At 41.9% G+C, this 22136-nt stretch overlaps 1 protein-coding gene across 1 annotated transcript in view; it reads left to right on the top strand.

Moving 5' to 3' along the window:
- THSD7B (thrombospondin type 1 domain containing 7B) overlaps positions 1 to 22136 on the top strand; it is a gene marked incomplete at its 5' end in the record, with an annotated part of 282468 nt that overhangs the window by 82539 nt on the left and 177793 nt on the right. The window contains 2 exons of the mRNA XM_082484447.1: positions 6393 to 6548; positions 8256 to 8453. Of these exons, the coding sequence (XP_082340573.1) occupies positions 6393 to 6548; positions 8256 to 8453 (354 nt within the window). The remainder of the gene's footprint in view (positions 1 to 6392; positions 6549 to 8255; positions 8454 to 22136) is intronic.

The raw sequence follows: 22136 nt of genomic DNA, 5'->3' as shown, positions 1-22136 counted from the left end.
GGGACTTTGATTTTTAAATCCTGTTGTCCTTGTCTGGTGTATGAAATTGAAAAGGAATGGGTTAGAATAGATAGGTAATGAGAAAACTTGACTAGGACCACAGGGGGGAGAGAACTGATGGTCAGCAGTGGTACGGAAAAAGCTTTGTTCAACTGGATTGTGGTACAGCAACAGGAGCATCCAGCCTGTGCTTGGCTGACCTGAATCACTGAAACCGTGTTCTCAGGTGGAAGAAACCCCCCTAAGGATCCCCCTCATCCCAAACTTGTTATTTATCATCGGGGTGACCGAACCGGCCTGAAAAGATGAGAAATACACCTCTGAAGTGTAAAATATATTCAGGCAAGTCTGCCTCAGATTTATATTGCTGGGATGCCGAGTTATTGATCTGTAAGCTCACCAAACGCTGAGCAGAATTTACGAGATACGACTCACATAATGGAAAAATAAATATGTAACAGCTGGCTTCTTCGGGGGAAACCCTTTAGAAGCAAGAGAGGAAATGATTTTATTCAGACCGTTGTAGTGCTTGACAGTAGTGTTTAAATGTGTATTTCAAAAATTTTAGTTTGAATCCATTAGGGAAAATAACATTTTCCCTAATGTCTTTTAGAGGTGTAATATTTCCAGTGCTTTCATGTCTAGAAACTAATTAAAGTAAAATGAAGAGAATAATATATAAAAGACCTTGACAGTGAATGAAATGTGCCTTCTTAAAAGGTGCCTTATAAAGAATGTGCCTTTTTTTTGTCAACAAACTATTTGATATGACCATATTTGTCTCTTTATAAATACTTTTATTTATACAACTGCCTTTGATAAGCAGCAAATAATACGCTGCCCAGTCAGTTCACACATGAGATACGCTGTTTTGGTTCAGGGTTTTATCTTTGAAAGCTAAGATTTTTACTGCATTTGTATTTTTGTCATTATTTCCTGCCACTGGAGCTGGATTAATTTTATTCAAAACAGTGATGGTACGTTCTAAGTAATTTTGTCCTGTTGTTGATATGAGGATGGGGAGCTGCACTGAGTTCAAGCAATAATGTTGAGTCAGATGAAAAAATAAAAGGAGGGCTATTCCACAAACTGGGACACTGGGGAGAGATAATGAAGCCTGTGGTTACTGGTCTGGTCCTGGAATAGGAGGCATTTTAGATAAATCGAGCTTCTGAACTTGAGCCAGCTGTGCGTGGAGCAGCCCTGCTGCTTTCGAGATCCAAGCTGGCGCGGCCACGCCATGAGTGGACTAGCTTAGCGTGTCACTAGCTTCGCTCTGGGCCACCTGTACCATGTCCCAGTATCATAGAGACATCCAGAATGGTGCTTTTCTCATGGTACCAGAGCTCCTGCAGTCATGTGGCATTCACAGAACAGATTTCCCTGTGAGGGTGGTGAGGCACTGGCACAGGTTGCCCAGAGAGGTTGTTGAGGCCCCATCCCTGGAGGTGTTCAAGGCCAGGCTGGACGTGGCCTTGGGCAACCTGGTCTAGCGGGAGGTGTCCCTGCCTATGGCAGGGGGGTTGGAACTCAATGATCTTCAAGGTCCTTTCCAACCTAAACCATTCTATGATTCGATGATTTCTGCTCCTTGGTGCTCCTTCCTGTTGAATGAATGCTAAACTTCGCAAGGGGCAAAGTTCACACTTTCGTGAGGCTTTCGTGAAGTATACAAACACCTTTGGGTTTTCTTCTCTGTTTTCCTTGTGGTTTCCTTGTGGTTTCTCTCACCCTCTCTGATGGTCTGTCCCACTGATTTCCAGCATCTGGTTGCCTTTTCCGGATAACAGGCAACGAGGCTCAAAAATCCCTTTTTCCTTCCCATCATTGCCTTCACTGGCATCCCAGCATCCCTGTTTCCTCCACTGTTTTTCCTGGACGCTCTTAATGACTTGTCACCTCTGGGCTGCTGAGTTGTGTGACTGGTGGTGGGAAGCCCCGTGTTCACTCTGAATTTTTGCCAGACCTGTGGTTTCTGTCGAGAATCTCTACAAATCCTGCTGTAGTGAGACAAGACAATATCCCAGTTGGGATCAGCATCCCCTTGTACAGCAGAGGATATGGACGCAGGGAAACTTTTTATTCCAAAGAGTGCTAATAGTCTGTGTCACTTTAACAAAATTGCGAGGGTCTTTATTGTTCTGAAATACATTAAACCGTTGTTGCTCTTGGCAATCCGCTATTAACCCTCTTTCATGCTGTGATTAGCCTTCTATTCATACTTTTTTGTTTCTTGTCTATTAAATAGATTTTAATTGAAAATAGGACTTCAACTTCGTGCCTTCTGGCTTCAAAACTAATTGATTCTGCTTAAAAGAATAAAGGCACCCTTTTCCATCAGGCGTGGGGTGCATTAGGCTTTTTAATGGAAGGATGCACCGGACCAGGGTTGGTGCCATTTCCAGGCTGGTTCAATTACGTTCACTACTTCTCCTTTGTCTAATCTTTTGTTTTTGCTATAAAAACAAGTCTTTCGGGTTAGAGAAATTACAAGTGTTGTGCTGGGTTTATCCCTATTATGTTTTACACATGTAGGTGTTTTCATAACACAACTCATTCCTTTGTTATTTTCTCGAGTAATTTCCCTTTGTATTGATCCAAGTGTCTTTGGTTTAGGAGTCCTGGCAAAGGCAGTAAGAACTTTTGCAACGATATGCCTTCCCTTTCTTCTCCCCTGGCAATCGTTAATTTGGCTTAGTTTTGCCAAAATATGTGGTAAGCATCTGGATTTGTTGCCTTGAGAGTTGAAGATTAGCTAAAATATGGCTGCACCAGTATATAAGAGACAGTCCTGATATTCTTTGCATGTATTCCAGATATGTTAGTGATATTTAGAAATGTCTCATCTAGGTGTTAATATCAGAAATACTTGGTTTTTCACTGTAAAAGGGAAATGAAGTAAAGGTCCAGGAAAAAAAATGTGTTATTTACCTCCTGAGGAACTGAAAAACTAAATTTGAAAGCAATCACTGCAACCCAAATGCGTCCTATACATTTTTCTCTCTGTCTGGTCATCATTACTTCTTAGCATAGTATTGGTATGTGTGCCTGCAAGTATGTGTCTGTATGACTACATTCACAGATAATTTATTTATTGGCTTAAAATTACATTATGGAAATAATCATATCAGAGCTGATTTCCTCTTCCACTCTTCCTCCAAATCACTACCTCAGTAAAAATATATAGGGAAACAAGATACTTTAGAACCCAATTTATTATCTCCTGCTGGTAGCAATAACCTGAAAATAACAGCAAATAGTAAAATTCAAACTTGAGGCAGACACTGGTGCTGGGAACAGCTGTAGTCACATTTATAAAGGATAGATTCAATATAACAGCTATAGAAATGTGCAATGTTTCAGAGGCTCCCAGATTAGTAGCTGATTGCTTTTTCAAGTTTGTTCTATAGATTGGGAAGAACACAGGATTTTAAAAGGTACGAACAAGCGTAATAAATAAGGTGCTACTTGAATCAGAGATATTGCCTCCCCCTCTTACTCCTCTCCTCCCTGACTTCTGCCTTCCCCTTCCCCTCAAAAAGTTGCTAATATTTTTTTCCAAGGAAAATAAGTGCACGAAAAGCACTTTTTCTATATGAATGTAAAAAAATGCCATTACAAAGTCAATTATTGAGCAAAATCAGAAGGTTGCCCAGTATGTAAAGAGAGCCGTAGCAGCTGCATTCATTTATCATATCCATCATGTAAGGTTTTTGTCCTGAACAGGGCATCCCCAGCCAGGCTATCTGCACCGCTTTGGAGGCTGGAGTGTGCGAGCATTTTGGTATTTAAAAGATTCACAGAAAAACCCGCCTTATAGTTCATTAAAAAAAAAAAAAGTATTAGAGTATGAAAGAATAGCAATAGAAAGTCACATCAAGCTTTTAAACAAAACTGATGGAAATCAGAGTTGTCAGTCAAATGGCTGAAGAAGGGACTCTTTTATAGACTCTTTTATAGAGGACCCTGCTGGTCCATCCAGTCACTCTGGCTATTGTGCCGGAAATTGTGGCTCTTTATACCCTCCTGGTTTTGGAAAAGGATGCTATTGTATGTGCATTTTTTAATGCAACTTGTTCCTTTTTGTTCTTGTCTTATTTCTGAAGACTTTCACTGGAGGATCGTAGCCAGTGTAGAGTGAGTATAAGCTGGCACAGACCTAGAATATCTTTGGCTATTTGATTAGAATAGTCTGTGTATTTTCCGATTTACATTTTACAGAATATACAGAATTACTTAAGGAAGTGAGTAAACAAAGCAGTCTTATTCCAATGACAAGTAGGACATTGGTCCTGGGAAAAGAGCTCCCAATGCTAGAATTAAATAGGGCATCAGCCCGAGGGAGGAAGAGGAGCAGGAAGGTGGTTGGCAGGGAGAGGAAGGCAGGGATTTCCTCCAGGATAGGAAAGTCTTCCATGAGTCTGGGATGGCTGGTAGGCTCAGCCTACAAACAAAACCCCGCCTCCTTGACTTTTTGTAATCAATTTTTCTTGTTTTTCTTTTACCCCAAACCAATTTAAAATACGCTCGGCACCACTGGTTGGAGCTGGTTAGTTTTCAAGGCAGGAGAGCCAACCTGCTTTATCTAGTGGCTTCCACATTCAAGTAGTTAAATTGCAATATAGAAACAATCTAAAAATCGGTGAGAAGGAAAGAGCCGTTGCTAACAATGACGCCTTGAGTTAGAGCAGAGTGGGACTGGCCCTTATTCCTTGGGCTGACCGTCTGCACTCAATTTTATTTCCTTTCATTTCTTCAAGCGAACTCTCAAAAAATGATACAGTTTTGCAGAGCTTGATGCTGAAAGGCAGGTTAAGCCATGCATGAGACTTCTTGGTAAAATAAGTACTCTTATCCTTAAAACTCTAATATTTATCTCATTCTGTCTGTCACTTCACTTTCAAGGTCTCTAGAAAAGGTCTGTTTATGTTTGCATTCAGGTGAATTGGATTTATGCCACCTTGTTGTAATCTCTAAATGAACATGTCAAAGACCTTACAGTGTCTCAGAAATCATTCAGAAAATGGTCTTTTTTACTAACATATCATCTTTCAGGTCAGAATTAAATCACAGCTGTTGTTGATTCCTGTTATGAGCTGGAATCACAAGCGCTGATATTGGTCTTAAGTCTCCGCTTCAGGACGTGCAAATGAAAATTTACTGGGATTTTGAGCACTGAAATCTTGTGTTTAAAAAAAAAAAAAAAGTTGTGCTTTTCTTCAAATGATTCATTTTAAAGAGAATGGTAAAATATCAGCAAAATAAAAGATTACTCATATATTGGGCATATTTTTATAAATTCTTTTCAAGTCAATTCCATGCATGGAAGCAAAGGAAAATAGACATTAAAAATAAAAATGAGGATAAAGCAAACTCAGTAGCTATAAAAATTAATGAAGTCTTGGTAATACCATGGCAGAGTAAACTCAAACAAGCCTTTGCCTTTTGAAAGACTGCTTTGATATTGATTTATCTAAAGGGACAGCCAAATTCAGCCCATAATGTAATTAAAATGCAATATCATATAATGACTCAGAAGATAGATTTAAGAGTCTTTCCCCTTCTTATCCTTACTCCCTCTGCCCCAAATAAAAAGGCGAGAGAAGTTAATTGAAACTAGAACTCTCTTATGATAAATGAAAATACAAAGAGAATCAGCTTTCCAAATTTATTGTCAGTATCAACTAAACTGGTACTTTGGCAGAGTTTGGGGTCAGCTCATCTCATAGATGAAGAGGTTTGGAGATCCATGCCTGCCTTGGGTGCAGGCAACTCAAGAGGACGTCTCACCTCCCCGGCAGGAAAGATGCTTTCTCTGTACGTCTGTGTAGAGGAAACCGAGAGCGCTGCTCAGTTCTATTTAAAGTAGGTGAAGAAAATCCAAAGTTCTGGATCCTGCAACCTAGGGGTGGCAGTGCCCCTGAAGGGGATGAACGTGGGGATGATCCCCCCGTGCTCAGGCTTTTCTCAGCTGCCTCTGCCTGGCTCCTAATTGCAGCATGAGCTTGTCGGATTCTTTTCTTAGGCGTCTTTCTCTTCAGGACGGTGTAAAGAGGTCTCCTTGGCCGTAATTGGGGGGGATTAGGTTTTAGGTTGTTGTAGAAAATCAGCATTGACTTTATTATTAAAACACCTGCTTACCGTAGTCTTAATTGGCCTGCCGGATGTGGACCATTTAGATAAAACTTTACGTGCCTCGCTGAACAGAGGATTAACTTTTTGCGCTGGGAGATAAGACCCTAAAAAAGCACTGGATTTTGGTGCGTTCTGGAAAACTAAGGCCAGCAGTGAACTGCAGAGCTCTGTGCCTTCATCAGGGCACAGTCACAGCCCTGCTTTGCCTTTTTTTTTTTATTTATTTTTCTTTCTTTTTTTTTTTTTTTTTCTCTTAGTTACTAGACCAGTTGATGGGAAGCTTTGCCTGGGTCCTGCTCCCTCCGCCTCCCAGCTGTGTAATGTGCCGTGCCCCTCCGAGTGCGTGGTGTCTGCCTGGTCGGCGTGGGGCCCCTGCCGTCACGAGAACTGCCAGGACCACCACGGAAGAAGAGGTAATGGCTGCTCTTACGCATCGCTTTTGCAGCATCGGGGGATCTAAAGCGGGTAATGGGATATTATGATAAGATGGCAAAAGCAGTGGTGTCGAATTCTACATGGGGAGCTTAATGTATTTTTTTTTTTTTTTTTAAATTAATCTAACATAGGGTGAAGCTCTTAGATGTGCCTACAGGAGTGGAATATGACCTTTGAAAGCTTTTTGCAGTTATTCTTGGGAGAAGGAAAAAAAAAAAAAAAGATAAGATTTTCAGCCCGATTCAGGTCCTTTTATCCTGCACTGACCTTGTAGAAAACGAGGATTTCCTGGGATAGCAGCTGCAGACCTCCATAGTGCCAGGCTGTCCTGCTCTGATCCCCCCTGGAAGTCCTGCCACATGCCTGGATTCCGTGGCAGTGCTCGGGTGAGGCTGGAGGGAGTCAGGACTGAGGTGTATCCCACATCCGGGAGTTAGGCTGACCCGAGAGATTGCTTTGGTTGTGCTGGGTTTGGTTTAAATTCCTGGAAGAAGAGTACGCAAATAGAATTCCCCCCCCAGATCTTAACTGACCGGTGTACGTGTTTGCTGCTGCAACGTTTCGAGACTCGTTGCAGAGCCTTTCGTAAGGCTCTAAGCTGAAAAGACAACTGTTGGAGTTCATGTCAGGGAATGAATACTATTGTTTGAAAATGACACTTTTCTGAAAACAGCACAAGTCTTTGAAGTGATTGGAGCTGGCCAGAATTTTTCAAATTAAAAAAGAAACAATAAAAATTATATGGTTAAATATGAAGATTTGCAAAACCATTTCATTTTTAAGTTGTTTTGAATGATTTCTTTTTGCTGGTTTGAGAACGGTGGAAGTTTGGGCTGTTATATTCTCTGAAGGGTGTTATTTTCCATTTTCTGTTCTGTTTCATGGCAAAGGCATTTCCACGTGCCTCCACTAATGCTGTATATTTGCCCCTTCTCTGAGGCTGTTGTAGGAAAGACCACCGTGTATTTTTTTTTCTGCCTTTCTTAGCATTCTGTGTCATTTACATAACAAAACACGCTGAAAGATACTTGCGTATTTGTTCTGCATTTTATATAGCAACATGACTTGTGGTTTTATTCAGAAGGAGGTAGATTATGTAATCAATTCTTTCATTATTTCTGTAACCTTTTTCTTCCACTTTACATTTGAATCTTCCAATTTAATAGGATGTCATTTCAGAGAGGTCTGAAATGCATTATGTATCAGAAATCCTTACACCTTCATAAAGCAGAATACTAATTTCTTAGTAAACTGCTCTGCTGTATCTCAAAACAAGTCTTTTCATTAGTGGGTTCCCGGGCAGAATATAGATGTCCTTGATGTCTTCAACTCCTTGACTGTTTCTCTCTTTTTATCTTAATGTTGTTATTACTTTAATATATGCATCAGTGGCAAATTCCTATATTTGGACATGTGTATTTCTGTCTTATGTTGATGAAAAGGAAAAAGAAATGTGAAAAATGTGGGTTGTTGGAATTCTTTACGCGCTATTAGGTTTTGCATGCCTGGGCTGTGGGCGCGTACGGCCAAGTGCCATCCTGATCAATTCAGTTTCTAAGTGTTGTGCTCTCCTTTGCCTTTACATCCCTCAGTTCCAGGTGCCCTATATAGTCCTCTTGCTGCTAGATTATTGGTATAAATAATGTTTCGCTGTTGTCCAGTTAATTCAGTTTCTCTTTTTTCAGGCTTTCGAATGAGACAAAGGCAAGTGGTCGTGGACCCAGTAGGCACCCCGGCAGGTTGTCCGCATTTAATTGAATCTATTCCTTGTGAAGACCCGCTGTGTTACGAGTGGATCGTTTCAGAAGGAGTATGTGTGACTGACCATGGAAAATGCGGACCTGGAAAACGCATGCTGAAAGCTGTATGCAAGAACAAGAACGGTGCGTAACGGTATAGTCTTAAAAGCCCCGTGGTTTTTTGTGTCTCCTTCTGAAATGGCATTCTGCTGCAGAGCAATAGCGATTATTTACAATAGCTCCTTACTGGGATTTTATGAAACTTCAGATTTTTGAGTTGATTGTGATGCTCACAACATCTTAGTGCTGATATAACCCGGGATTTTGCTTGGAGCTATTTTATCTATTTTATCCTAAAGGAGATAGGTACTCACCAGTACAGGTCATGTGTTGTCACCACTGGCCTTATCATGACTAACGTGGGATAGCAATGGCCTGGTTCTCCCTAGAATCCTCTTTTTTGCACATCTTGTACGAAAGTAGGGCTGTGTCTGAGGCCAGCGGCACTATGGGCATTCACAAAATTAATCTGGCCCTTAGCATGTCTTGTATCCTCGGTTTTTAGTGTGCAGTCTGCATATTTATCTCATTACAATAACCCTCTCATAATCACGAGAAGGGATGCTCGGTTGTGCTGCCAGAATTAATACAAGAATTAGATGTAAATGAAAGATTGTACTGAGTAATACTTTACTTGGCAGCAGCTTGAGACCCGCAGTGTGTTCAGTTTACAAGTTGTTAATAATGAATAAGTACATTTTTATGTGACGTTTACAAACAACCGGCAAGAGCTTATTTCTCGTGCATGGTTTGAACCTCCGCCAAAAGTTTCATTTCTTGATAAGGTCAGCGTTGTCAGATCTTTAGATTCAATTACATGGAGCACGATTTTGCAGTCCTTAGTCACAGTGAGACTGTGCTATCATCTCAAAAGTGGCAAAATTGTGGAACTTCACAGCCTGATGTTATATCTGAAATGGAGAATTCTTCTTTTACATGGTGCCTAGACCGATCATAGGAAACGATTTCAAGTCGATAACAAGAGGGGTTAATTTGCAAGTGGTTAAAAATAGTGTGTCATTTATGAGGCATTAGAATATGACAGAATGAAATGACATCTGCTTTCTCTGAAGAGCACGGCTTCTCCTGAAGTACGTTGAAAATATATGTGGTTTTCTTGTAAGTTTGTGAAAATGGGGCAAAAAAAAATCTGCAACCGTTATAAAATGACATAGCTGGGATGTACTGGGGAGCAGAGAGCAGCTGTCTCTGAATTTGGTCTGAGTGGTCTCTTCCCCTGTGCGATCATCACTGTGGGTCCGGTCCTGCAGCCATGTGTGCGGATGGAGTCCTGCATTGCTAAGGAGCTCCATGTACTTCACGCTGTTAAAACTGTGCCAACATCCATTTTTATGCACCGACTCGCGACTGGGAAGGAAAGCACGTAACATGGCAGATGCTCATTGATCTCTGATCAAACTGTTCTCTGTGACTATGATCCTTAAGAAACCATGCCTTTGAAGTGTCTCTTCTTCACTTAATTGTTCAACAAGATGTTGGAAGTCTCACACTACTCTTTTCATTTCCATTACTCTGTGCATGTTCAAGTTACCAAGAAAATAAAAGTTGGAACATTCTTCCCGCCCCGCCACCCCGAGGCAAACGTTGTCACTAGACGTGATCGTTGTCCGGTTCTAATTGAGAAGGTTTCACAAGGAAATACCCAGATCACTAGGCAGACGAGAAGCACTGGTTAATGCTACTGTTAAGCTTTTCTGATTTTTTGATCCAGCAGGATAGGACTGGCAGAGTCCTTAAAGTCAAAGTTGAAAAAAAAGGTAAATATGTTTCTTCTTCTGTCAATCCAGTAATATTACTTGCTTTGTTTATAACATTCTTTCCTTCTGTAATGCTCTCTTAACTAAATTCCCATTGCAGTAAGTGATGTATTTTTGTGGATAAAAGCTGGAGTTAAAATAGTAAAAAACAACAAAAAAAAGTTAAAAAAAAAAAAAAGGCAAAAGCAGAGTTGCATAAAGTGTTTTGCCTGGAATAGCTGGTTTGTTGGTGGTGGGAAGCCAGCAGGGAGTCGTGTGAAACTGAGAGACGTATCAATTACAGGTAAAATAGCATAAGGCCTATACTAATGCATACCATTATTCAGCTCAAAATTCTGTGCAAGTAACTGCTCTGCTGAAAGCATTTTGGGTAGCTGCGTTATGCGCTGGTATTTTCATTTACTTAAGCATCTTTTGTAGAATTCAACTCTGTATCCCAAAATCCAGTCTTTTATCCAGTCATTCTGTCATCCGTGCCTGGCACTGTTGCTCAGTATTTCCACTGAATGCCTAAAGGGATTAAAAAAATACATTATTTGGACCCCGTTAAATGACAAAATCCATTATGTGATCATCTTAACAGCAGCTCGTTTGGGCCTGGAGTATGTTGATTAGGGTACTTTGGGTCTTCTGTGTATCCCTGCCTGCGAGACGTCTTCATTTTCATATAAATGCCAGACTTTTTGGCATGGTGCTGTCTTCTTGTTGCGGCGTGATAGTTCGCCTCCCTTTAGAAGTTAAAAGTAGCTGCGTCTCCTCCTCTCCCTCCATCCACAGTTTGGCTGAACACGCCGTGTCCCTCGCTAGCCCGTGCTCCGCTGTGTAATGCTGGGCTGTTACGTGCCGCTCTCCGTGGCTCAGAGACCTGAGGCCTTTTTCATGAGGAGACTGGTTTTTTCCCTTGCCAAAAATGAGCTTTAATTACGTGGACTTCAGTGGGAGGGAACCGGCCATGTTTTTCAGTCCTGTCTCCCATGAACGGGGACTTTGCTGCAGCCAATGGAGCCTGTGGGATCCTGTTGGCCTAAACTTCACTCCAGCAAGGTGGGGCTTGGAGGTGCGTCTTTGTCTCTGGTACATGTTGATAGGCAGTGGGTGAAGTTAACAAGGCGTTAGCCCTTCTCTGTCCCACTTCTGGTCTCCCCAGCGTCTTTCTCCCATGCCACATCTCTTGCACGCTCGTGGTGCCTGACCATGCCGTGGTAGGGGCTGGGGAGGAACCCGTTTGGGAGGGGAACAGGGAGCTGTGGCTACCTGACCTCTTTCTCCCACTCAAACCCCACCATGGGAGCCCCTTGTATTGGCTTTTTTTATTCCATTTCTGGTGAAGAGATTTTGTGGTTCTGAGCCGGGTAACAAACTGCTGCTGGCCTGAGCTGGAGCTTGAACACCTCAGGACCGAGTCAGACGTGGGTCCGACTCTGGTTTGTGGGGTTTCTCTAAGACTTCCATCTCAAAGCAGTATCTCTTTGTAAGGGCTTGTATGAATTTCAGTGATGCAGCACTCTTACTTCCACTTGGTCTAGAGGCACAGAAATGACTTTTTGTTTCTTAAATAGGCTAACGTAGGAGGGTCCATAATGAAGGGGCCTCCATAGGGCACATACTACGTACAGCATTTTTTTCATGCAGTAGCTGGAGTCTGTAATTTGCAGTAGTTAGCATAGATGAGGAGGAATGAGAAGACCGTGATCACCTCATTACTTTGTCGTTGTTAGGTGTCTGTCTGCTCCCACCTAGTAGTGTCTGTAATCTCTGTTAATAAGTTATTGAACATGCATGTGATGCTTGCGAGGAACTCTTCGTGTCTGGTCCGTATCCCTTGAGCGCGCCTCTTCTGCGGCATCAGAAGACAGTAGTGTAATAAATCAAATGAAATGAAATAATGTGTAGAAATGCAATGAAGTAATGCATAGAATGGGAAAAGACCTATATCGCCAGCTTCTTTCAAGCAGAATTTTTCAGCAAAGTGTTTTTTATTTAGCTAGTGAAGGACAATGGATACTTTTGGTGAAGTCTGTGAAACCAAAAGAATAGTGCAGGAAAATGGATGATGATGCTAACAATTGGATTATGTAACTGTATCATGGGGTACATGGATCTATACTTCAGATAAAGAATTTATTTGAAAACTCTTTTTTTATATTCACCGGCAACCCAAGAATTACTGGTGATTTTTCTCAGAGTTGTTGTTTTAGGTTGTTCAACAAGGAATTGAATAATCTCCTGTTTGTAATGTATTCTGGATCAGATAGTTGCAAGTATTTGACATTTGAATTTGGGCTGTCTTGATTAGAACTGACAAACATTACTGCGCATTGACTAGATGAAGATAACTCTCTGAAAACTTCCCGGCTCACTTGCTCTCCTTAAATACTGCTTCTCAGTAGAGACACAACCATGAACGCAGTCGAAACTTTCGCGTTTTAAAATGCAATTGGACAGTCGCCAAAATGTATCGCATTGCCTTTTTTGTAGACAATGACCAAAATCACCTCTTGTGTGCTCTGCTTCTTACGTCTTTGTGATAGGCGCAGGCACTTTGAGTACGGTGAGAGGAAGGGAATTCAACGTTGTAGTGGCGTGCAGAAAACCGCAGATACCGTTAGGCAGGAGGACTTGGCTCAGGGCCGGCAGGTAAAAGTTCAGTGCAAAGAGGAGTTGGTGTGCCTTCATAGGTAGTTTCCCAGTCTTTTGATTTAAATGCTAAGAAAGACAACTGGATTTACCGTATAAATGTTAATGGTTCGGTCTGATGGCAGAATTTGGGAACTCGTTTTATTGTTACTTTCCATATCTATTTTAGGCTATATTAATAACAGGAAAATAGATTGAAACAAGACAAATATTGAACCAGACCGTGGTTTTTAGAAATGCACGTTGTAGTCACGTAGCTTGTGAAGAGAGCAGCGATTATGGTGAGGAGTACAACCCGAGAACGTAGGTAAAAGGAAGTACAACAATAAATTCATGAAATAACAACTGTGACTCAAAAAAGTAACGATTCATTTTTCAAGCATTTTACAAAAATTTCTGATGACGCTGTAAACTAAATCTCACCTATTAGCAATGCTCTTGAATAGACTGTAAAATGTTATTATTCAGAATCATACCCGCAAGTCGTCAATCCATTTTGTTGTAATTCCCATGTCATCATTTATTAATTTGCTTCTGCTTGTTCTGATTCCCGCCAGAAGAACGATTAGTAACAAAGACGATTTCTCTGTGATAGTGAACAGCGTAGTGTCTAAGTAATAAAACATACGAAATAATTTATACCCAAAGGCTTCATTGTTTTAATCAGAAATTATCAGATCGGCAACAAGGTTTAATGCAAAGGTAATGTGATTTTTGCTGGATTCGGGCAGTTTTACGCTACTCCTGGTTAACAAAGCTAATCAAGGCTCAAAAGCTGCTGAGTATTCGCCTTTTTATACTGTCAGCTTGGGTATTGGGGTTTCTTTGCTTTGTGGGAATTAAAATCGTGGGGTTTATATATTTATAACAGTGCCAAATAACCTATGGGTTCCTTATTCACGCTCTGTCCAGGCGGTGACAGGGAGATGGAGGTGCCGAGCCCAGAGGAGCAGAGTCCCACTGCCAGAGGTGCCCAGAACAGCAGCGCCGTCGCTCTTCTGTAGCACCCAAATGACTGTTCCTGGCACCTGTCACAAAACCACCTTCTTCAGCAGCTTCTGCCTCACCCGGGTGCTCCCGGGCGCTTTGGAGGTTTCTGTGCACCCTTCCCAGCCGTATCTGAGAAATGAACAACATCTGGCAGGTCCTGGGACTCCCTGCTACGGACCATCTGCCGAGATGGTAGCTTACAAATATAACGTGCTGTCATAGCTCTCATGGTGGCAAGATGTTTTCTTGAGGTGTTCTCGGTGGAAGAAGCTGCTGGCTTGAGGCTGCGTGAGTTAGGGTGCAGCACCCATCACCTGAGCCCCGGCTCCTTGAGCCTCGGGGCTGCACGAACGTAAACTCTTGTGGAATAAAAAAATCAGTCGTCCTCATCTCAGCAGTGTTACGCCAGATGATTAAACGTATGTTTTTTTCTTTTACGTTTTTCTTTTTTTCCCCAGTAATAACTTGAATTCCTCACCCCACCCCACCCCCCACGCAAAAGACCAAACCCCCCAGAATTCCCCCCAAAACTGAATCCAAACCCCCAAATCCCCCCAAAACCCAAACACCAAAACCCCAGGGCATATTTTTTTTTTTGCAGAGGGCGGTGAATAGAAGAAACTCAGAAAATAAGGGTGTTCACCAAGCTTTTAGGGCTTGTCGCTTCTCTTGCTTTTGAGCAGGAAACCTTTATACTACTACTACTGCTGCGGCTGTTGTGGCAGTACTGGTAAGAGTCATTTCAGCACAACAGCTTTGTTTTATTTTTCTGTGCTGTATCTTTGGTTCTAGGCAGTCAGTGTCTAGAACATGGCACTTGCAGAGAAGACAAGAGGGTTTTTGTTTTGTAGTGTTAATAGGTTCACTGAAAAAGTACATGTTTGGGTTGAAATAGATCTATTCCCAAATTTCTGTTCCATCTGGCAGTTTTATTTGTAAAACTAGAGAACAATATTTCAGAGTATCGAAATGTTTTCTTTCAGCTTTTTTTAGAGTAAGTGATAAATGTTTGGTTTTTTTTAAAATGAACTAGGTCAAGTCTGTAACAAAATTTAAAAATCAAAATATTTTTAAAAGAGGGTGTTAATATGAAGGCAAAATATTGCTTTTAGAATAAACATTTTGCCTTATCTTGAAATCTCTTTTTGTCTTAAATCCTCCCCCAGTCTCTCTTCAGTCTCCTTAAAACAGTTTTTTCTTCCTTTTTCTTCCTTTTCCTTTTTTTTCTTTTTTTCTTTTTTTTTTTTGGTTCAGTGCCCAAACAGAAATCCATTATTCACACAGCTCTATTGACAGAGCAGACACTGAAATCCTGTTGGAATTCAAGCGAAGAGTAAAGGGAAGTAAGGTAATCAAAGCAGTGTTATTTTAAGATCTGATATTATGTTCTGCCAGAGCTTGACAGGGAAGCGCTGCACTTACGGAAGCTGAAGACTCTTTTGGGGGTAGAATATTAATAACAGTGCGCTCAGTTACCTCTCTGCGCTTGCGGTTCAATCGCAGTGTGTCCTGCGGTCCCTGAGGACGGTTGTCCGCGGAGGCAGCGGTGCGCCCCGCTCGCTGCACAGCACGGCGAGAGGCAGGAGCGTCCCCAGCGGCTCTGCCCCGGAAGCCCCAGAAGGAAGGGGCGGCGAGGAGAGGTGGTGTCTGGTTTTACTCCTGGGTGAGGGCATGAAGCTAGCAGCTTTCTGAGAAGGTCTGTGTTAACAGAAATCTCAGCAAAGCCAAGTTCTTACCTGCGGAGAAGTCTTGATTTTTGCATCTTGTAATGGATTAATGATAAAGAGTGAATTTTCAGAGTCTGTTTAGTTGCTCAGAGAAAACATTTCCTGTGTTCAATTTATTGAAAGTAAATTTTAAGTAAGTTCTTTCTGACATATCAGAATAAGATCTTAAATCTCCATTGATGCGTTGTGTCTAGTGACACACCACCGCGTCTAAAGGTACGTCTGGATTTTCTTTCTCCTGTAAGAGTAGCATGAGCTTAGATTTTGATCATTCTGTGTTTTAGAAACGGAAACTTTTGGAAACTAAAAGAAGAAGTTTTGTTTGTAAAATTGAAATACTTGTTTTCAAGTTAACGGGGAAATACAGCTGTCTTTAATCTGACCTTAGTACATGGAGTAACGAAGGCCGGTTTTTCTCCAGTGGTGCTTTTTCCCAGATGTGCCCGTACGCGCAGCGAACCCACGAGGGCTTTGGCTGCCTCCGAGGGGCGGGCGGAGACCGCGCTTCTAACGATAGCGCGGGGGATGAGAGAAGGATGTATAGCTAAAAGTTAAACAGCTCAGTCCATGAATTAGGAACTGGTTTGTCTCAGCTTCTTAAATCATCGAGGTTCAAAAAGACGGGCTCATATACTGCTTTGGTCAAATTTGTGTGCTGTCAGCATTATCCGGGCAGAACTCACAACAGGAGTTCTGCCTGACGAGGGTGTGATTAATATGTGTACGTTATAGGCCATTCATGTAAATGCAAACTGGAGGTGAGACAACTTTACAGCTGTAAGGTTTGGAATGATTTTGTAGGGAAAACTAAAATGACCCTGTTGCTCGACACGCTTGCTCGTACAATCAATAAAATGAAACAGGCACCAGCTCTTCTATGCCCGCAGCTTCCATTGCTGTCGTGGGGCTCAGCCTTCCGCACCGCGTCGCTCGTTCCTCCTCTTAGTTCATGAGTGTACCCCACCGTACCCTGTCACTGGGGCTGTTGATCCCAAACCGGTGTGTTTTCCCAACTGCTAGAAACACAAATCCCTAAAGGCAACACGCGGAGCCTTCTAGCAATTAGATAGGGTCCCTGTTTCTCGTTTTGCAGCAGTGGTGGAAGGAGCGTATTGCTGTAGCAGCACAGTAGTAGTGGCGTATCGTAGTAGAAAGGCTGATGAGTGTTACGAGTGTTTCAGGAATCCTTAAGAATGGTGTGTGGTTTGTTCAATAGATTTGAGACCCTTTTTTTTTTTTTGTAGTCATAAAGATTGATGTGCTCTTTGAGCCGGCTGGCTGTTTACGAGCCAGGTGAAGTGGATGTAGGTACCTTCATCAAGCCTTACCTGGCAGCAGCTGGTACCAGGCCAAATATTTGATGTCTCCTACTGGAAACATTTAAAAAGACAAAATGCAGATTGTGACCCGCTCCAGGAGAAGCGCACTGACAATATGAGGACAGGTACCATTGCGAATTCAAGTGAATTTACTGTCTTTGCATCCTCTACTGAAATTGATGTCTGAGAAAGAAACACAAGATCAACTTTAGGTTAATTTTAAGGTAAGTTGCTGAAAAGTAAGAGCTTCCTTTGCTTAGTCACACTTTAACAGTTTTACTTCATTCGAGATCATAACAAACATACGGCCCAGGAGCCAAGGAAGATAGAAACTCAGAAGCCTATGAGCAATTCTTGCGGTAGCTACATTTGTGTAAATATTTGTGTTTTAGAGTCAGGCATATTGTGCTAAAACACAGGCTGAAATAGCTGATGCGGGAAAGCTGGAAGGTTGTGGGTTTGGATCTAGAGGATAAACTCAGATGTACTTTGATGAATTGTCTTTATCTTTGAATGCAAATACGTTGGATGATTTCCAGCTGAACTGTGGCTGTGCTTTTTCAAATGCTGGTGCTGTGATTTGTGTCAGTCATCCAGAAGGCAGCTATAATCGGTATCCAGTGGTGATGTTCGCTCTGGGTAGTTGGCAGACAGAGATACCAGTGGAGTTGATTAGGGATATAGCCAGCTTTCATCCTCCCTTTGCTTGTCAATATAAGGTATTACAGCTACCTGTGAAATAGTTTTTCTGTGCCAGGTGAGCTAAGTGTGAGCTTGTGGTCGGTGCAGAAGGCCCTCAAATGAATTTCTATGCAAACCGGCGATTCTTTTCAGTATCTAGTGCTCCTTTTTGGTACTTGATGTCTCTAAAAGATGTTTTTCACGACTTCAGAGCAGTGTTAAAACGGTGAAGGCAAAGGCCATTTCTTCCCTATGGCTGTTTCAGCAAAGAGGAGATGGATTTTCAAAGATCCCACTTGCATTAACGAGAGGGAGCAGCAGGTGCTGCTTTTTTTTAAAAAAAAATGAACCTGAGCTTCAAACACCTCTAGATTTGGAACGAAGGTTCAAGGTAGCCCTTTCAGAAATGGGAATTATAACATTAAGAAAAATATAAACATCCCATATTATGGCAAGATCTGTATCGCCCTTTATGTTTTAAATGTTATGGAATAAATTTGACATAAGTTGATCCGAGTTGGTGATAAAGGTTACCTAAAGAGCACGGGGTGTGTGTGACCTGTAGGTCTATTACGTTGGTGCAAGAAGTTTGAAGAAACTGTATAGAAGCATTAATATTTGTATACTAGGCTAGTGTAAATATATACTTTTAAACTATTTATTTATAAACCGTTTTCTAATGTCTAGGGAATCTTTATTGAGTCTGATGCTTTCTAATCTTTCAATTATGAGACTGAAATAAGGTTCCTGTGTTCTATTTTATAACTGCAAAAGTACTTATAGTTAATTTTTTAGGTCTGGAAAAGAAATCTTAAAATAGATTTATTTGGTTTTACCCCTCACAATATATTGTAGACAAAAATCCCAGATTGTTTCAGTAAGACATGAGAAAAATACCTGTACGTGCTAATAGCAATTCCTGCTTTCTCAGTGAAATGGAGCACGCAGCCTAAAATACCTGTTTGGCTGTTTTCTTTAAACTAAACATGACTTCGCATGCATGTTGAGGTCATATTGTTTTTAGAGAGTTACTCTATTTCTTAGGGAACACGGATTCAACAAAGGGGAGATGTGAGCAAAATAGGATCCTTCTTGAACTGCATTTGAAAGGTGGGTAGTAGGTAGATGACAAGTTCAAAAATTAACTTATATGGGATGAAGAGGAAGGAGGTTAGAAGGATCAATTTGAACACTGCTATTAAGGACAGGATTCTGGATCTGTGACCCAAAGGTGGCTGAGGTTACCAGGAGGAGCAGATGAAAGATGTGACACTGAGGGTGAATCTCATCTCTAAAGGTTGTATTTTTTGGGATTAAATGGGTTCGAAAAGTGGGTAAGGATTTCACCGCTTTCCTACTAGTGATGGAAGTGTTTAACGTACATAGATATTGTCTTCTCTCCTTGTATATAATTTGATAATATTTGTGCTAAGGCTGTCCAACACACAGCACCGGGCACGCGATCTTGTGGAATATAAGAAGTGGGGATGATTTCTTTTTATCCTCCTCATCCCAAGCAGAGTCTCTGAGGCATTAAGCTTTAGTCCCACCCTTGTTGGTTTTGATACACATAAAGGGGCTCTTTGAAAATAACCAGTGGCTATTCACAGCGTTGACATCACTGGTATTTTCACCTGATTTTGACATGGTGCTTTTAGAGCCTCTTTACACAGTTGTGACCTCAAAACTTCCCCGGGCTTTAGTTTCCTACCCATAATATCCCCGTGAGATACACGAATTCAAAGCTTTTTGCATTAATACCGTCCTTAAGCCGTTTGTCTTTAACCCAATATTATGGCATATGGATATGACACCATTCACACAACTTTTCTGAAGGATCCTGGAGCTAAACTGCGAGCCAGCCCGGCACGGGTTGTGCAGGCGTGAGCCTTTCATTTCAGCAGCGCTCCTGAGCTCGTCCTCTTGAAGAGAGAGCCGACGGTTTGCAGAGATGTTGGTAAAATACTTAAGAGTGAATGGGGAAAGTTTCGTGTTCTACACACTCGTAGCATTTGTCTTTTTCTGGGCACTGGTGGTTGACCAGCTCATGTCCGGCCAGGAAACACGGCAGAGGGATAACTTTCCCTCTGTGGTGGTAAAGGTTTGTGACTTTCTCCAATGTCCAGCTGCTACTTCGAGTAGGCATTTCAGTCTTTAAGGGGCCAACCCCGCCGTGAAATTTCGCTTACAGAAATGGTTTCAGAATTCTCTGTTGTTCAGCAGGTGGATAAACAGCGCGATGGTGTATCTTGATTTCCGTAGGACGCCAGGCTGAAGCAAGGCGGAAAAGTTTTTAATGCATTTGATATTGTTCAAATTCTTAATAGACAGAAAATTGCCCAAATCTCAGTTCAGATTTTTTTTTTTTCCAAGAGAAATACTGAAAATAGTGTAAGGGCTTTAAATTAAACAGAGGATCGTTCGGGTAAAGAAATGACTGGCTGTATTTTCTTGCATTCTGTACGTGAAGCTTAGTGGGCCGGAATCCGACTCATACGATATAACTCGCGAAAGGAAAAAAAAAAAAACCCAAACCATTTCAAAACAAGCCAGTTTAAATTCAGTATGAGGTAGTAGCTAGGAATTTATTGTCATCGGATAATATTAAAAAGGATAAACTAGAGCTGATTCTGCAGACAGGAGACTGAGCCCTGGTAGGGAGTGTGGGTAAGAATGGTCGGCGTGCGGGGCCGGGGGCTTCCCTCCGCCTCCCTCCGCAGGAGGGTTTGGGGTGGGGAGGGGAGAGATGCGGAGGAGTCAGGGTGGAAGAAAAGGTTGGGAGAAGCCTGCAGCCATGAGGTCTTCTGTGCTCGCTGTTCCTCAGAGGAGGTGAAGGAGCTGCCCCTGGGGTCCGGCTGTGTGCCGTGCCGTGCCGTGGGGGTCAGCAGTCGGTTTCTCCTGAGGTTTCTATGAGTTGAACTTCAATGGACAGCTTCTCACACCGATCTCTGACCACAGCCCTTTTAGTGGAGGAAAAAAGAAGGGCTTTTTTCGTGTGTAATTTAATCCTTTCCTGCTGGGTGGCCCTACAGGAGACTTTTTCTGTAGCTGAAATTCCTTCGGTGCTGCACGTTGCGTGCTGGACAGGAGCGATTGTGAGAGCCACCTTTATACAGTAGTTTTGAAGGCTGTTGAGTGGAAATTAAAGATAAGTGCTGCACTTTCTTTAAGTTTCTTTTTATCAAGCTGTTTACGAAGTAGAGCTGATTAAAAACAAATTTAGTCGCTTGTTTTGAGGTTAATGGATGTTGGAGGGGAAGGCTTCCCCCTTAAAATAAGTTTTGACAAATTTTTACTTAAGAATTCAGGACTTGGAAACTTTGGGCTAGTTCTGCACCACCGAGATTGGCTCTGGAGCATATTGGTCTGTCAGGTTTTTAAAGTAAATCTTCCTCTTAATTCTAATTAAGTACTGTAATGCCCGTACTCTTCATTAGGCAGCAATTTGTGATTAGTCAGGTGGTCATAATGGAAGGAGAACATGTGATGAAGTGGTAGAGGAATTGCAGAGCAGGGAAAACGACCCTGGGATGTGGCTCCTAAGTGCTCTTTAACATCCTCCTGTTGGCAGATTTCCCACTGAATTCAGCCCTCTCTGCGGGACGGGATTCGATCCTCACGCAGATCCTGGCTCGTGTGGAAACACGAGTTCGGTGGCCTTCGATTACAGGACTTGAGCTCTGAAGTCGTGACAAGAAATAATGCTAAGAAGAGCCATAAAAAAGGAAAACTCCTAATTCCCCCCAAAACTTTGAAGCCAAGCTATTATTTTAAGTGTAGGTTACATTATCGCATTTGTTTATCTGCGAATTGAATCTCATATTTAATAAATGGTAGCTTTTGTGAAGCGCTGGAGTGAATGTGAATTAGAGAATCGAGAAAGATTACCTCTTGGAGGAGATTGAGAACAATTTAAAATTCCATTGTTCGGCGTTTTTCTTTCCGTCTGTATGAAGCACGTCTGTAATTGTCTCAAATTAGGTACTGCCTTTGTTTAGAAGAGTTAAACAAGTAACAGGATAAGATATTTCATAGTTCTTTTTAAAATAAACAGCCTGTTCAATTTTTATCTTGAGGCAGTTTGCAAATGTCAGAGCAAAGCTTTTGAAGGGAACGTATATGAGATGGCGTTTCTTTAGAAACTGTATCACCATGTATTGTTGGGATGCATTTTCCAATTTTGAAGCCTTGTCTCCCCATACTGGGAGACAATACCGTGGTTCTTAGAACAGATGCATTATTTAAAAATTCCTATGGAGATGTGGGAATTGGACTGGAAGCATGAATTTGTTCGGTTCCTTTCTGGCAGCTCTGCTCTACAGTTTGCCATCACCTGCCTGATGGTGTTGCCACCGATGAACCCTCACATTGACGCAGTAATTACCAAGCCCAGAAAGACAAAAAGGGAGAAGCAAGATGACTGAGTTAACACCTCGATGTGGACCGGGTCAGCAGCTATGCAAGCGGAAAGCCGTGTTTTTTCCCTTCCTGTCACAGAGGAGGGAAAAACAATCACATGAAGTTAGTTACTGGCTTGGTCCTCTGGCTGGTGGTGTCTGGGGGGATTCAGGCGCTACGGCCAGTGGGAGATGGATGTTGTCTGAAAAGTCACTTTTCTGGAAGAAGTGAGTATAT

This window comes from Vanellus vanellus, assembly GCF_965231255.1.
Source record: "Vanellus vanellus genome assembly, chromosome: 5".
In the NCBI taxonomy this organism is placed as follows: Eukaryota; Metazoa; Chordata; class Aves; order Charadriiformes; family Charadriidae; genus Vanellus; species Vanellus vanellus.
The sequence above is the reverse complement of the archived record's forward strand: the minus strand, read 5'-3'. Positions and strand labels throughout refer to the sequence as shown.